The sequence below is a fragment of the Platichthys flesus genome, chromosome 24 (genome assembly GCF_949316205.1).
Source record: "Platichthys flesus chromosome 24, fPlaFle2.1, whole genome shotgun sequence".
Lineage (NCBI taxonomy): Eukaryota > Metazoa > Chordata > Actinopteri > Pleuronectiformes > Pleuronectidae > Platichthys > Platichthys flesus.
The window spans coordinates 12876880-12892362 of record NC_084968.1 but is presented as its reverse complement, the minus strand read 5'-3'; the positions used below and the strand labels follow the sequence as shown (position 1 = coordinate 12892362).

Here is a 15483-nt window from a genome sequence, read left to right as displayed (position 1 = left end):
AAGGAGTGGTTGAGGGGAAAGCAAAATTAAGGGTTGTGGTTTGGATATTTGCTTGAGGCCGATGATTTGTGACATCGTTTCCCTGATTTGAAGCAAAGATTGGGTAAAACCTTGATGTGAAAAGTAGAGAGTTCAAAGATGTAGGAGTTACTGAGGGTTGAGTTTGCTTCAATTCAAAGGTGAAGTCCGGGAGTGCACCAGTTTGGGAATGGGGCTGTGGTATGGGAGAGACACTCGGAGCCTCAGGTGGTGTGTCCCATTGGGATTGGTCTGTCCGGGGAGTTTGAGTGGGGATAGTTTGGGACAGGGCTTTGGTAAAGTTCCTCAGAGGGGCAGATGTTGGAAGCTTAAGGTAAAATGGACTGGTTTCAGCCTGAGGTCTGGTTATATCACTCACAGGCTTGTAGAGTTTGGTAGGTTGGGCCTGAGATGGGGTTGAAATGGTGTGGGACTGGGGAAGGGATTTGGATGGGGAGGTTTGAACCGGAAGGACAGACTTGGATGAAGAGGTTTGAAGATAGAAGGAAGATTTCAAATGAGAATCCTGGGTCTGGGATGGTGACCTGCTTTCATTTTCATCTTTAATTAGACTAGTTTGGGATTCAGTCAGGTTGGTTCTCTTTGGCTTAAAGGAAGTACTCTGGGTCTTGAACTTCACTGTATTAGTATAATCCTGGATTGGTTCTCTTGGATTGTGGGTACTGACTCTTGGGGAATTAGGACTGCTGAAGCTGTGATTGGTTGAAGGTGTATATGCAGTGGTTTGGGTATTTACCCTTTTTGTCCCAGTGGACAGTTTTGGATCCTGTAACTCTGTCTTTGCCTCTTTTGTTTCCATATCAACATCATTTAGAAGAGGGAAGGAAGAAAGGGACTGAGGGCTGGTCAAGGTTTGAACAGTAATGTCTGGTAACACAGGGGTAGTAGATCGGGTTTCTGCAGCCTTCTCGGCTGGGGGGATTGGGGATGTTGGAAAGTGTTTGGACAGGAAAGGAGAGAGTTTGGGTTCCTCAGTATGAGCAACAAAGGTTCCTGTGTCACTGCCTGCTTCTCCTGTCACACCAGTGAGGAATCCTGGGATCTCACTGCCACTGGAAGCGTTTTGAAGAGTTCCTGAAGTCTGTGGGCTGTTCCTGTCATTTCCCGCCTGGTTGTTCAGGTGGTCTCTGCCAAGGCTGGGACGGGTGACTGGTTCCAGGGACCTGTAGCGTTGGGTTCCAGTGCTTCCTGGTAGAATGTGTCCTGTTGTAGTAGCAGGGTTGGCTGTCTGGTTTGTTGGTGTGTTTGATGCGCTGTAGACTCTGAGAGCTGAGAGGCAAGAGAGGCGAAAGGGAAAGAATCAGTGTCATTGAGGTGTAGATACGACTACAGGAAGAAGCCAACTTCAATCATGACACAGGTTTGCGTACCTGGCAGGGCAGCAACTTCATATTCCTGCAGTGCAGAAATTTCTCCATCAAGCTTTGTGGTTTTGCTCCCACTCACAGATCTGCGACTCCCATCATGCACCACTGCAGACTCAATACCTGCCCAATATACAAAGTACGACTGCACCACTGTGATGCTGGAATGACAGAGTTTTGAGTGTTGTTAAATACAAATTATATAATTGTGGAAAAAGCTATGGAGATATATAATCACTCATTGACGTTAGACTTTGGATTCTGAAGACGTTTCTGTAAATTTCCTTTCACAGATATTTGTAGTCTACACTTACTAGAAGCGTATGTCACCCATGGGGGCATCAGGAGCTCTCCACACAAACGAAAGGTTTCTCTTCAGCTGTTTATCAGAGTGGGTGAGGGTGTCGCCGTCAGAGAGGCAGCGCAGGGTGTGAGTTCCTGGAGGAGTGAGCGTCCAGGAGCCACCCATCACCACCGGGCCGGCTCCTGTGGACCTGACGCCTGTTCCGACTCCACTTCTGGCCCGGACCCCGACTCCAGGTCCAGCTCCAGCTCTGCCCCCGGACCCCTCCACGCTCCGGGCCTGGAGCAGGAAACCCATGAAGTCCCGAGAGCTTCGGACAGTTACTGAGTATGGATATGAACAAACACAACGAAGAGATATCAAACAAGTTGTTGTTGTTGTTGTGTTGTTACAATTTACTGTTAAATGAGGAGCCCAGGGGATAAAAGGGTTTAAGGTGCTGAACATGCAGCATGACCTATACTGTAGCCAGCCACCAGGGGGCAATAAGATGATTTGGCTTCACTTTTGGAAGCCGTCTTGACATCCATATTTATTCACAGTCTATGGATCAGGTTGGCTTAAAAGTTAATGTATGAGTACATTGGACCACAGACAGCACTTAGTAATTTAATGTGTTAATTTGTGAGTTAACGGACAATAAATTAGAGGAAGTTAGTAGATATTAATCAAAGTGAGAGGAGGAGCTAGGTTTAAAAAAAATTGTTTATTACTACCTGTGATTAATTGTCCAGGCAGGTAGGAGGAGGCTGACGTGCGCAGGGTGACGAAGCTGTGGAACAGGTCCTGTGGTTGAGCACGAATGTGACCTGGAATCATCTCTTGACAAGAGGTGCGGCTGGACCCGCGGGAAAACGACAGGGTGGGTGGAGCCAGCGAGAATAAGACCACACCCACCCCCAAACAGAGGAGGGTAGACGGCATCTCTGCAGACAAATACAAATTATTATACATATATTTTTTATTTTCAATTATGCACAGATCTCTTCTAAGGAAGGATTATAAATCCAGGACTTGATCCAGTCCCTGTCTTCAGTGCAGCACATTGTGTTTGCATGACCCTGCACATGCACATATACCAGACAGGTTGCAGCCTGTCAAGTCAACAGTCATTGTTTTCATTCTGTATGTGAGTTATTCAAATATTTGACTTTAAACCCCGGTGTATTGACTGTCACGGTGGTGTACATTCAAATCAAATACAAAGGGAAGTTTTAGGATTTCAATATTTAACCTATAGTCTCTGTCTGACTGAACTCTAAATGAATAAAGATAGAAGCAGTTTGAGCCAGGTATAATGCCTTCTATACAAATGATTAATAAATAACCTTTTCCTTCCAAGTGTTTAATCTTGAAATTAGAATGTGTTAGCGCCAGAATGTGTTTCGTTGTTTTGGTTAAATTGTTTTGAATGTCTGTACAAACAGAATATTGTTTTGATATAGCAAGAACACAATAATCTTTTCTCCAATTGTAAACACCATTGGCCCACATGCCATCAAATGTGTCAAGGCCTTGGGAGTGGCTCCTTGTCACTTCCTTATTCCAATACCAAGAGGATGGCCTACGCCTGCGCACTTTCGAGGAGGAAGAACCAAGATCTACTGTTATGAAATAGACAGGCGCCGGCTGTTTGATGCGTTCTGATGGGTCTCGTGTTCTGATGCGACTTGTCGGATGCCCATTGCTTTGCTGATTGTTACCTTTCATTGCTTTCTAAATAAATACTTGATTGAACAAACAGAGTTCGGCTCATCTTCTCATAATTAGGATAAACCAACACGCCTGACAGAAGATTAACTGATAACAATTCAAATATTCCAGAAAACGTTTGGTCCTTTGTCTGTAATTTAGGGGACGAAGAATATATTTGTGTAAACGACATAAGTAGATTAAAAGCTGTTTTAAATCCTGTCTCGTAGTTAACGACACTTGCTGCTGTCTTGTGCAGTCAGAACATCCTCAATGATCAGACGTCTGTTAATAATTATAATATATATATATATTCTGATATATTACACAGGAACAGATGAGAGTGCGGATAAATCTATCCGTGAGCATCCCTACCTCGTGGAGCAGCGACCGTCAGGACGTCCAGAGAATCTCTTTCTCTTCCTCTTTTTCAGTCTTTACAGTCCTGCAGTTCAGTTTTTGTGTGGTTGAGCTTTGCTTCAACCCCTGAATCCCAGCAGAGATCAGTGAGGGTGAAATTAAAGTTGGTTTGAAGCTTGTGAGGGAGTGTGTGTGTGTGTGAGGGGGGGGGGGCTGACAGTTTGGGTCCAGGATGTGGAGGGAGGGGGGTCGCATCCCTAAGTCCACTATCACAAATAAGTTCAACACGGGCTGTAAGAAAACAGCTTTATCAATAATTAATGGATTATTTATGGATGCTTCAAAGGTTTGAGGTTGCCAGGTTGCGGAAAATATTCCTCCAGGACCACAAGTTTTAACAAATGTAAGAAATGAAACTTAAAAACATTATATTCACAAATAAAAAGTTTTAGCCCATTGTTTTGGACGTGTTGCTGCAAATTCAGATTTTCTAGATTTCCACTTGTCTCTCCATCATGTTTCAATAAGGTTATTTAGGGTTTGAACATGTGTTCATGAACATGCTCGTTGATGTTTAAATGACGTTCTTTAACGATTATTCAAACTGTATAGTTCACTGAAGACTCCAGAGGGGAAAGTCTGCCTCCTCTTTTCTCATGGGGGGGGGGTCTTTGAGATTAAGAAGACTACACACTCACACACTGACACACACACACAAACACACACTAACAGGATGTAGACCAGCTGTAGCCGTCTCCCTCCAGGATCCCCCCCCCCCCCCCCCCGCACACCTTAAGTTCTATCAAGCTGCACCAAATCAAACACACTGATAGACATCAGTAAGTATGTCATCTAAACAATTGTAAGGGAGGGGGGGGGGGTTCAGGGCATAATCTGCGGAAAAAAAGTTTGACTCATTATAAACCAATCATAACCACGAGTTAAAAGAAGAAACCTTAAGAATATTAAATATTAAATGGGTTGGCTGCAGGGCCGGCCTTTCCTACAGGCGACATAGGCGATTGCCTAGGGCGCCACTCAGAGGGGGGCGCCAAAAACTGCGCCGAGCAAAAAAATAAAATAAGACAAAATATATATTTTTTTTTTTTTGCTGGGCAGAGTTTTTTGCGCCCCCTTCTATATGGGGTATGGCCCAAGTAATTTAAGTAGTTTCATTAGAGAAATCAGTGAATGACCGCAGCACTCAAGTGGAACGTTTGGCACTGGACCAGTTGAACCCTGCACTGTCAGGTGCAGTCTGGATGAAGAACTGAATGCTCCGTGTCTTTACTGCTGCTGCTTCCATCCTGTATTCTACAGGTTAGTAGTGGGTGAGAGTCACCTACGTTAGCTCCTAAAGCCTCGCTTGATCACCACGGGTGTCATTGAAACGTGTTGATGTTGTTTTGATTTTCTACTTAGACTGGTAATAACTTAGAAACTCCGCTGGACAGTGAGGGGAGACACTCGCGAACTAGGTGGGCGGGGCTACATTCGCCTGTATAGGTGTTTATTTTACCTGCACGTCGTCTTGCAGGCGGATCGCGATAGTATATTGTTTACTTTACAGTGTGTAGTTCAGCTCCGACACACACAGACTCTGTAATTAAGTCATGTATTGTTATTGTGCCTTATAAAGACCAGTTATAAGCTTTTGTTCAATAGGTCTATATTGTAAATGTTTATATTTCTTTATGAGTGATAATGTATATTAAGATGTTTGGAGGAAATAGACACCATAATAATTGAATGTATGTTTTTATGCACTTAAAATGCAGTTTCACTCAGAGAAATACTTGTACTTGAAATTGTGTGTAATTTGAATAAGATGCAGTCTGGATGAGGAACTGAAGGCTCCGTGTTGTTATTGCTGCTGCATTCATGCTGTATTCTAATGAGGCATTAATCGAGGTACGTACCTCCTTGGTGTTGTCAGAACATGCTAGCAGTGTCCAAGTAACTTCGACGAAGTTACTCGAAGTTACTTTTGGGGGGGGGGGGGGGGGGGGGGGGGCAGGAGTGAAGCTTGCCTAGAGCGCCAAATTTGCTAGGGCCGGCCTTGGTTGGCTGTAAGGTCTTGATCAGGTGACATCATGTAATGGTTACTGAAACCTGAGCTCTGCATCTGTGACCTCGCCCAGCAGGCTAATGGGAGGCCGTCCTGCCCTGTTTACATCTCCTTGGTGGACACCACAAGTGAACCAGGATCAGTGACTCGCACGGAGCTCAGATGAGACCGAGACCTGGTGAAACATCAACAAGCTGCTGCTGCTCCACACCGACCTGAGGACGTGGACGAAAACCGCTGTATTTTCTTTTCATTGAAGATACTCTGACGTCATAGCAGGTAAACCACATGTTTATATAATATAATATAGGCTGAATAATATGATGAGAGTCCACCTAATTAAATTAATTTTACAAAGATCCTGGGAATAAAAAAAAGGGACCAAAGAAACAACACAAATAATCAGAAGAAAGTTAAATAATTTGTCTTAAATCTCTGTTGAGGCAGCTCAAACATGAAGGACAGGTTCATTTTCATTTTTCACATACTTTTCCAGCCTGCTCTGTGTTATCAATCAAATTGTATTTGTATAGCCCATATTCACAAATCACAATTAGTCTCATAGGGCTTTAACATGGTGAGACATCCTTTGTCATTAACCCTCAACAAGGGAAAGGAAAAACTACTAAAAAACATTTTAACAGGGTTAAAATAATGTAGAAACCTCAGAGAGACACATCCCTCTCCCAGGACGGACAGAAGTGCAATAGATGTCATCGTAATCCATGGTGATGTGGCCACAGCTGCGGCCCTGGATCTGCGGGCGATAAGGCAGAGGGACTCCGGGGAAGGGGTCAAGTCAGTAACATGTACTGATGAGATATGAATTATTTTGATTTGATAAGGATGGAGAAAAGGAAGGAGAAGCTGGAAAGAGAAGCTCCGTGTGTCATGTGTCAAAACTTCCCTTTGCACCATCAGTGATACAATGATACAGGCTGAACTTGAGGGTACACTGAGGCTCAAGGTAAATCTGACTGGCTACTGGTTTGTATGGCAGTACTATGAAAACCATGTGGCCCTCTCAGTTTATAAGACATCAATACCTCTATGCCTTTTTAAACTAAACGCTTCCTATTTTAGAACAAAGGACAAGCAACGTTCTGCCGCACTAATTATTGCATACCGCCAGATGATGTTTTCGACCTTCTAGACCTATAGCACCATAGCTAAGAGCAGGTCTCAGACAAGCCTGGATAAGCTTTGTGAAAAAGGAAGGTTTTAAGCCTACTCTTAAACGTACAGATGGTGTCTGCTTCCCGAACTGAAAGTGGGGGATGATTCCACAGGAGAGGGGCTTGATGGCTGAAACTTTCTTTTAGAGACTTTGGGGACAACAGCCCGAATTCTGGGAGCGGAGTGCTCTAGAGGGTTGATTAGGCACTAACAGCTCTTTAAGGTAAAATGGCGCCATATTATAAAGGGCCTTGAATGTGAGGGGGAGAATTTTAAATTCTATTTTAGATGTAACTGGAAGCCAGTGTAGCGATGGTAATCCTGGAGAAATGTGCTCTCTTCTCTTGGTTCTCGTCAGGAGACGTGCTGTGGTCTTGTGGACAAGCTGAGGAGTCTTTAACGACTTACTGATGGAGCCTGATAATAATGAATCACAATAGTCCAGTCTCGATGTAACAAAGGCGTGTCTGATTTTTGAGATATTGCGCAAGTGGAAAAAGGCGGTCCTAGAAGTTTGTTTTGAGAGAGAATTAAAGGTCAAAGGCAAAATTAAAGTCAGGACGGAAGATCACTCCCAAGTTCCTGACTGTTTCAGTGGAAGCAAGGGGCAATGTCGTCTAGTGCAGCTATGTCTTTAGAAAATATCTCTAAGGTGTTTAGGGCCAAGTATTATAACCTCTGTTTCATCTGAGTTTAATAAGAACCATATCAGTTTGATCTGTGTTATAATCTGAACATGACAAGTTTTTCTTATCACTGTATTTGTGGTGTGTGTGTGTGTGTTGTGTGTGTGTTTGTTTCAGACTATCCATGGTTTGTGTGTTGGCTCTACTCCTCTTCCCCGTCCTCCTGACTGAATCCTTCTCTGCAGGTTTGAAATGTGGACTCTCACTCAACAGGTTTTTAATGACGCGATCATTCAATTCATGAAAAGCTGATTAAAAAAACAGATGGACAGAAGGTTAAACAGTAAACACACCTCAGTGCTGTACGTGCAGGCAGTTGGGGAACAAAGCAGTGAAGCAGTTTGTCACCTGATCGTCTCCCAATGAGTTTTTTGATTTGTCGTGTCAGCAGGGGAGGATCCAGTCTCTCCATGCCCACCTCAATGGCTCCTGTTCGGGCAGAGATGCTTCGCCTTCTTCCCTGTGTGGAGCTCCTGGAGCAGTGCTAACGTAAACACGATGTCACATGTTTTATTCTCAACGTGTTTCAACTACTGTAAGGTTTACAGTGCGTGTGTGTGTCTGTGTTAGTCTTTATGCTCTCAGACAGGTGGTCACCTTGTGTCGCTTCACACACCAGAGGAGAAGCAGTTTCTACTCAAGTTAGCGAACACGAGCACTCATGTCTGGTTGGGCGGATTTAGTGTACAACAGGTGTGTGTGTAGTTTCAAGAGTTTGTTGTCAATTGTGTAGTGTTTGTGCAAGCCCCCGTTACTTTAAAAGACGTGACTTTAAATCACAAACATCCTCCTGAGTCGTCTTGTTTCTCTCTTTGGAGGATAACTCGTGGTTCTGGAGCGAAGGCGCCCCCTTCAGGATCAGCGGCTGGACCAATCAGATGACAGGGAAGATGACGGAGGGCGGAGTTTGCCTGGAAATGGATCCAAAAAGTAACAAATTAAATATTAATATTTTCTCCCATAAAACCAGCAGGTAGCATCATTGTGAAATGTGTAATCTAATAATATCTATAATTGACTTGAGTACAATATAAAAGTTATTTCATAATAATATAATGATCAATAACAAGATACAAATTTATCATAACTGTTAAATAATCCACAATCTATAAAACTTAAAATTTGGGACAGATAAAAAATATTTTAGCCAATGACTGCTAACCAAATATAGGGGCGGTTCTACTAAAGCCTGAAACATGCTTCTGCGACTGCGTCTGCGTCTTTTCACGCCGCTGTGGCGCAAGACTCGTTTTCATTCATGCTTCCCCAACCGTTGCGCGTCTTAAAAGCCATTCCGCGCCAGAACACTAGGCGGAGTAATGCTTTTTGTCGAAGACGACCTTAGAGACGCCTTCTTTCTTCTTCGTCGATTGTTTATTTACATAGCCGCTGCGGCTCCTCGTAGCCTTTTTCTGGCGGTCAAATCCGCCAGTCAGTGACAGGTTATACAAGTGATCATACTATCGGATCTCTTCTGCCAAGTGCTCTTCTGTTTGGTCCATATTCGTTGCTTCTAAATCTTCCGTGATTTCTGCCGGTATTATGGGGCATGAAACCGGAAATGCAGCTCCAGAAGGGATGTAGAGCAGACCAATCACATCCTTGCGGACTGAGTGAGCTTGCGGAGCTTTGCCGTAAATTTTAGAAAAGGGGGTCGACACCCGTCAGCACGTAAGGAGGGATACATAAGCACGTAAGGGACCCGGAAGGGCTCTTGCGCTTACGGGCCCGTGAAAACGCAGAAGCATGTTTCAGGCTTCAGGCATCAACAAACAGTTGCTGGCATTTGTGTTTAGGTGGAGACCTGCACAGCGCCCCCTGTGGAGAACTCAGATTCTACATCTGCTCCACCCAAGTCAGGTGAGCTGCTTTTTTCACATATTTAACTTAAAGTGATTCTCGGACTGAACACAAGGACTTTTTACCCCTCCAGGTGGCTCCGGCGTGCAAATGCATGAAAATAAGAAAGTTTAGGTCGTGTGAACACTGAGTCAACTCACTTTCACGTGTGGGCATTATTGTTTATTGTTTGTAATCCTGATTTTGTTTTTCTCCAGTTCTGTCGACTCGCCCATCAGACCGAAGCAGGTCAAGTCAGGTGAGAGTCACACCTGGTTTTAGTAGTTTCAATTCAGGGTGGCCTCACAAAACTGGTTTTCAGCCTTTTGAATGTGATTTGAAAATGGAGGTAGATGGAAATGCAGTGGATGATGAAGGACTACGTGGTACTTCTAGTTTGTAAATGTGAATGTTCTAGGTCCTCACATTAAAACTGTGACCAGATGGTGGGGCTGAATTTTTTCTGTCTCCTCCAGGCATCGTCCCCGGTGTCAGTTTGTTTGACGTCATGTTGAGTCGCAGCGGCGTGTTGCCGGAGGAGATTCTCCGCTCGTCCTCCTTTCTTGCTAAGCTGCAGTCCGGTCACATGCCGGACCGCTGCTACTCCAACTACATCCAGCAGGAGGCGCTCTACATGCACCGAGTCAGCAGCACTTTGGAGGTCAGAGGTCACCTAAAAGACCTTGTCCTGTTTTTCTTTCTGTCTTTCATTCTTTGTTATGTTTCCTTGTCTTCTTTTTGTCTTTTGTTCGTTTCTTAGTTTTTTTATTATTCTTAAAAGCCTACTTTTATAAACAGAATTGTGCAAAAGTTTTTGTCCTTTGAGTCATAAATACTTAGCCTGGATGCCAGACGAACTTAGCCCCGCCCACAACATTTGGAGTCGCTCCGTTGGGGAGAAATTATGCCCGACCGGGCCAATCAGATTGTCAGGGCGGGCTATTTACGATGATGGACAGATGATCAACGGTAACGTAATCAACCACGTCATCAAAGTGCCCTTGGGTTGAATTCGTTTTCAACCAACATGCCTGCCGCTGGCGAGCTGAGATGTGTAGATGCTGCCATTGAGTCTGTTTTAGAAGACATCAACAGCACATTCATTTTGAAAGAGGAACAGAGAACGTGGAGGCGACGCCAAAGCACCGCGCTAATCCCTATCGCGCCGGCGCTTGGCTGTTCACACTGAAGCGACGCTGAACCGCCGGGCAGCACTAATAATATCACCCGTTGATCCAGTAGATTAAAAGCATAAACTTACTTGTTGCTCCAACATTAAACAACAGCGTCCCAACATGTGTCCTCCTTGGTGTTGTCTTTATACAACATGTTCCGAGGATCATACAACTCACTGTACTTCTCCACTTCAATTTTTTATTTAATGTCATCCATGTTGAAGAACTTCGCTGTTTGCTCCGTCACATGTCGGGTGTCGGGGGTAAATTACGTATTCTCCACTCAAGCCTATGTGGAGAAAACGTAGCCCCCCCTCTCTCTCTTTTTATCTGTATCACTGCTTGTGTGGCTGTAGTGGATGGGCAGAGGGGGACATTTAATAATGTCATTGGTCAAATTAAAACTCCAGGACAACAGAAGGGGACTTCAAAGTATGGGATGCATATTTAATCATTTATATCATATAAAATATGTCATCAATATAGTTTAAGATCGTTTTTCAGTGTGTTTCCTGGTGCGATACACTCGAGTCAAGCGCAAAAAATAGACTCGACGCCGAAACGATCGCTGCACGGAGCGAGGCAGCCTTGAGGCAGCGCGGTGCTTCAGCATCGCTTCAGCGTTAGTAAATAACTCACAATGCGTCGCTTAACATACGTCACATACTACATTGCTCTGATTGGTTGTGGTTCTATCCAAAGCAGCGAAGAGGAATGTTATTTCCTGGTTCGGTTGAAACACGCCCCATAATCACAGCCCAATGGAGCGGTCTCAGACTCACATTCTGACTAGACAAGTGAGTCTGACAACGAACATAAACAATCCTCAATTTGTAGTATAATAAATACTACAATGGATTTGTAGTATAATAAATACTACTGTAGTATAATAAATACTACAAATGGAGGATTGTTTATGTTCGTCAAAGATCTTTGCAGTGATTGGAATGTTTGCTCAGGGTTTGGTCTGTAGCCAAACCCTGAGTCACCCAGCAGTTGTTGTTTTTTTAAAGTGAAACCTTCAAATCAAATCAATCAAAGTTTATGTCACATGCACCAATGACATCAGAGCAGTGAAACTCTAGTGACCTGGCAGGCAACATCTACTGTCGTTGCGTGTTGGTTTATCCTAAATATGAGAAGAGCCGAACTCGGTTTAGAAAGCAGTGAAAAGGGATGAACAGCAAAACAATGGGCACCCAACACACTGCCCGGCACTCCAGCAGCACCGGACAGACACGAGTCACATCAAAACGCATCAAACAGTCGCAGCTGTAATATTTCATAACAGTAGATAGAACAGGATTGGTCAATAGCGAGGGGAAGTCTTCCTCGGTTCTTCCTCGATGGTGCGCAGGCGTAGTCCATCTCCTTGGGATTGGAATAAGGAAGTGGTCAGGAGCCACTCCCCTCACGCTCTTCCTCTGATAGTTGTGGGGCAGCTCTCCCTACCGTGACAGTTTTATGTTGTGTGTATAAACTAGCCTTGAGTAAAGAATATGTTCCTGCTCTATTGGCTTATGTTCTGTTGGTGTAAACATTAGGATCCAATGTCACTCAGACCTTTTATACAGAGACAGGTGTGAGACAGACCAGTGGTGTGACGCACACACATTTCTAGCCAATTTCAAGATTAAACACTAGGAAGGAAAAGGTTATTATTAGTAATTTGTATGAAGGCCTTATATCTGACCCAAACTGTTCTTGCCCCCCCTCCTGCTCTATTGTTTAGAGTTTCAGTTCTAATGCCCTCTTCACCGACACATACACAGAGAAGCTAATATTTCAGATGGTGTAATAGAAAAAGAAAGGACGACAATGGTGCCACAGGCCCTTTTCACAGAACTGGTTTGACGGGGTTGTTATTAAACTTATCTGGTTTCCCTCAGGTACTGATCGGGGGTCACCAGGAATCAAATGACATGAACTCACTGCTGCGAGACACATTCAAACAATACAGCTGCAGGAACCAGGTGAGAACCCCCGACAGACTCCAGTCTGTGCAGCGGCCAACACTGAGCATGTTTAATTCATTGATTCATCCTTGATTTATATAAAACATAGAGATGGAAAGTGCTGAGGATTAAAATGAGAAGACAACTTATGGATAAGTTTGTGTTGAAAACCGAACGTGTGAGGTTAGGAAGCACGATTAACAGAAGGTAAACATCTATATATTTATCTTGTCTCCTCCCCCAGAGCCTCCCTCCTCCACTCCCCCCACAGTGGCTCCAGTTCTCCCTCCAGTCGTTCCACTCGCTGGTTCTGGAGGAGCCGGTCTATTGGCTGGTGGCTCTGTCCGCCCGGGCCTGGCTCCGTAGCTTCCTGGCTGAGGAGTTGCTACTCCAGATCAAGCCTGGTCACCAGCTGATGCCTGAGGTCAACTCCTCCTATCGGAAGTGGATGAGGGACAGTCTGAAGGACGTCATCTGGACCAACAGGTACATGTTCACTGGAACATTAGGAAAGTACATTTATTAACGTAGACATTGAAATACAAACTTGTAAGAGTAGAATTTTAAACCATTATTTACCTGAAAAAGTGACGAAGATGTTGAACACTTCAAAGCGGTAATATGTTTGATTCCTTTACATGTATCTGGTAAAAACACGAAGCTATGGAGGTAACATTGTTTACAGCAGCTCTGAATGTGTGTCATGCCCCCTTGTGGCAGAAATGTACTTAGCATCTCAACGTGAAGTCACAACGACGGTTCTCTGCCTTCTCCTACACATTTAACCAATGAATTAGACGCATCCCTGTGATCCTGATCAGACTTTATAGTCACAGGGAGGATGTTTCAAATTCCAGAGAGCTTTAAGATTTAACGCATTACGATGAAACGACCTTGAGTGCAGGATTTAAAAGTGTATATTTCCACTGTGTCTTTGTGTGTGACAGGTTCAAAGTGATGATAGAAGAGAACCAGGACAAGATGGACGTGTTCAAAGTGATCAACATCTTCAGAGAGCACATGATGAACCAGAAGATCTTCTACAGAGCTGTGTAAGAACACGTTGGACACGTCAATTACTGTGAAGAAAGATGGACGACATTACAGCTCTAGTAAAGAGTATAAAGTCTGTGTCCTCCACGTTAGCAGACGGGACATGGACCAGACAAAAAAATCCATCTCAAAGAGGACTTCTTTAATTTTTCGTAGTTCTTATCACACGGATGTATCTGTTCAAATTTTACTCATTGTCTTTATGCACAGTCATTCATCGTGTTCATATACAGTCGCTGATCATCTTTATATATAGCCACTGATGGTTTATATACAGTAACATGCGTTTCTCCTGCAGAGACTGTGACGTTGACAATGAAGGCTGATGAAGAGGAGCAGGTCGGAGCAGCTGCTGAAGATGACTCACAACTAGTTTTTCCCGGTTGAGCTGCTGGTGAACGTTTCCTGATTCGCTGCTTTTACTTCTTATTTTTTTGTAATTTATTCTCTTTTTAATTTATTAAGATATAGAAATTGGGCATCGTCCAAAGATTTAAATGACACTTGGTTCTAGGGCTTAAAATTCCTTTTTAATCCGTCTTGTCTGTTTGATACATTTGCGAGAAAATATTTGAAAACTTTATTCAAACTTTATTAAGGAACTGGGGTTAATATTATCTAAGTTTGCACTACCTTTACTTCAGTAGTTTTATGATTTCCAGAGTTTTCTGTTTTTAAGATCCAGACAGAAGCTGAAGCTGTAAAAGACCAGGCTTCCTGAAACCACGTAGTTTATTACAGAACGAGCGACACGATGATGTGTTACTGCTGAACACTGACTGTGAACAATAAAACAATGACAACAAAATAAAACACACGTGAAAGCGAGAGCTGCTACTTTGAGTTCACTTCACGTCACAGCTCAGCCGTTCACAAACACCTGTCTCTGTCTCCGCCTACAGGCTGAGTTAGGACCCTGCGCCTTTCAACATGAGCACAGCTGCAGAATACTACTGCAGTATTTGTCAGGGTACTACTGATACAACTCTCATCAATGTCCTGCTGTCACCACTGCTGATTAATTAAACTACTTACAATAGTATGGTATCACTGTTTCTACTACTACCACTACAACTGGTAAAATTAGGGGGGGGGGGGGGATTCTGCTTAGTATTTATTGGGTCTTTTCCAACATGAACTTTTCCAGTCTCTCTCTCCAGATCTGGCCCAGTGAGGGTTGATTTGGAGATTTGGCAGAAAAATAAAAACACCCTAACACTACCTGAAAAGAACCACTCTAGTCTCTACTGGTTTCCAATAAGAATACGTTCTGGTGTCAATTTGGTCCCCAACACCAAATCTTTGCCCCAGGGGCCATGAAAAGAGATCATCCGGCCGTGTTGATTAAAACAGTCTTAACCTTAGCTGGATTCTTATGTGTATCTACTGGTTTCCAATTAGTTCTTTGAAATGTCTTATGTAAATTAATTGCGGTGTTAATTTTGATTGGATAAAGGCTTGCGCCCTGGTTCCCCCCCCCTGTCGTGTCCTGCCCTTGTGCGGTACACACACACAAACACACACGTACATCTCTACTGGTTTCTAATAAGTAATTACTGAGTAAGTGCTGGGGTCCCTTTGGTGTCCAATGATAATTTCTTTGCCCTAGGGGCCATGAAAAAGGTTGATCCGGCCGTGTAGATTCTAACCTCACTCGGATTCTTGTGTTTCCTCCGGTTTCTAATCGGTTGGTTGAAATTTAAACGTAACTTTATTTGCGGATGGTTAAGATTCTGCGGGTTCGGTGCGGGTACGGGCGCGTGTCCCTGGGA

At 43.8% G+C, this 15483-nt stretch overlaps 1 protein-coding gene across 4 annotated transcripts; it reads left to right on the top strand.

The window, feature by feature from the left end:
- Positions 1-4987: 4987 nt before the first annotated feature.
- On the top strand, positions 4988-14539 carry LOC133949646 (C-type mannose receptor 2-like). 4 transcript variants are annotated; one of them, XM_062383583.1, is made up of 13 exons: positions 4988-5079; positions 5901-6106; positions 7807-7874; positions 8081-8178; positions 8260-8382; positions 8508-8619; positions 9486-9549; positions 9747-9787; positions 10005-10189; positions 12593-12676; positions 12903-13144; positions 13606-13710; positions 14010-14539. In XM_062383583.1, the coding sequence occupies exons 3-13, from the start codon at positions 7814-7816 to the stop codon at positions 14035-14037; spliced, it is 1143 nt and encodes a 380-aa protein (XP_062239567.1). In that variant the 5' UTR covers positions 4988-5079; positions 5901-6106; positions 7807-7813; the 3' UTR covers positions 14038-14539. The 4 variants fall into 4 exon arrangements, with proteins under 4 accessions (XP_062239567.1, XP_062239563.1, XP_062239564.1 ...); XM_062383579.1 differs by having other exon boundaries at positions 8078-8178; XM_062383580.1 differs by having other exon boundaries at positions 4993-5079; positions 5904-6106; positions 8078-8178.
- The last annotated feature ends 944 nt before the right edge of the window (positions 14540-15483 follow it).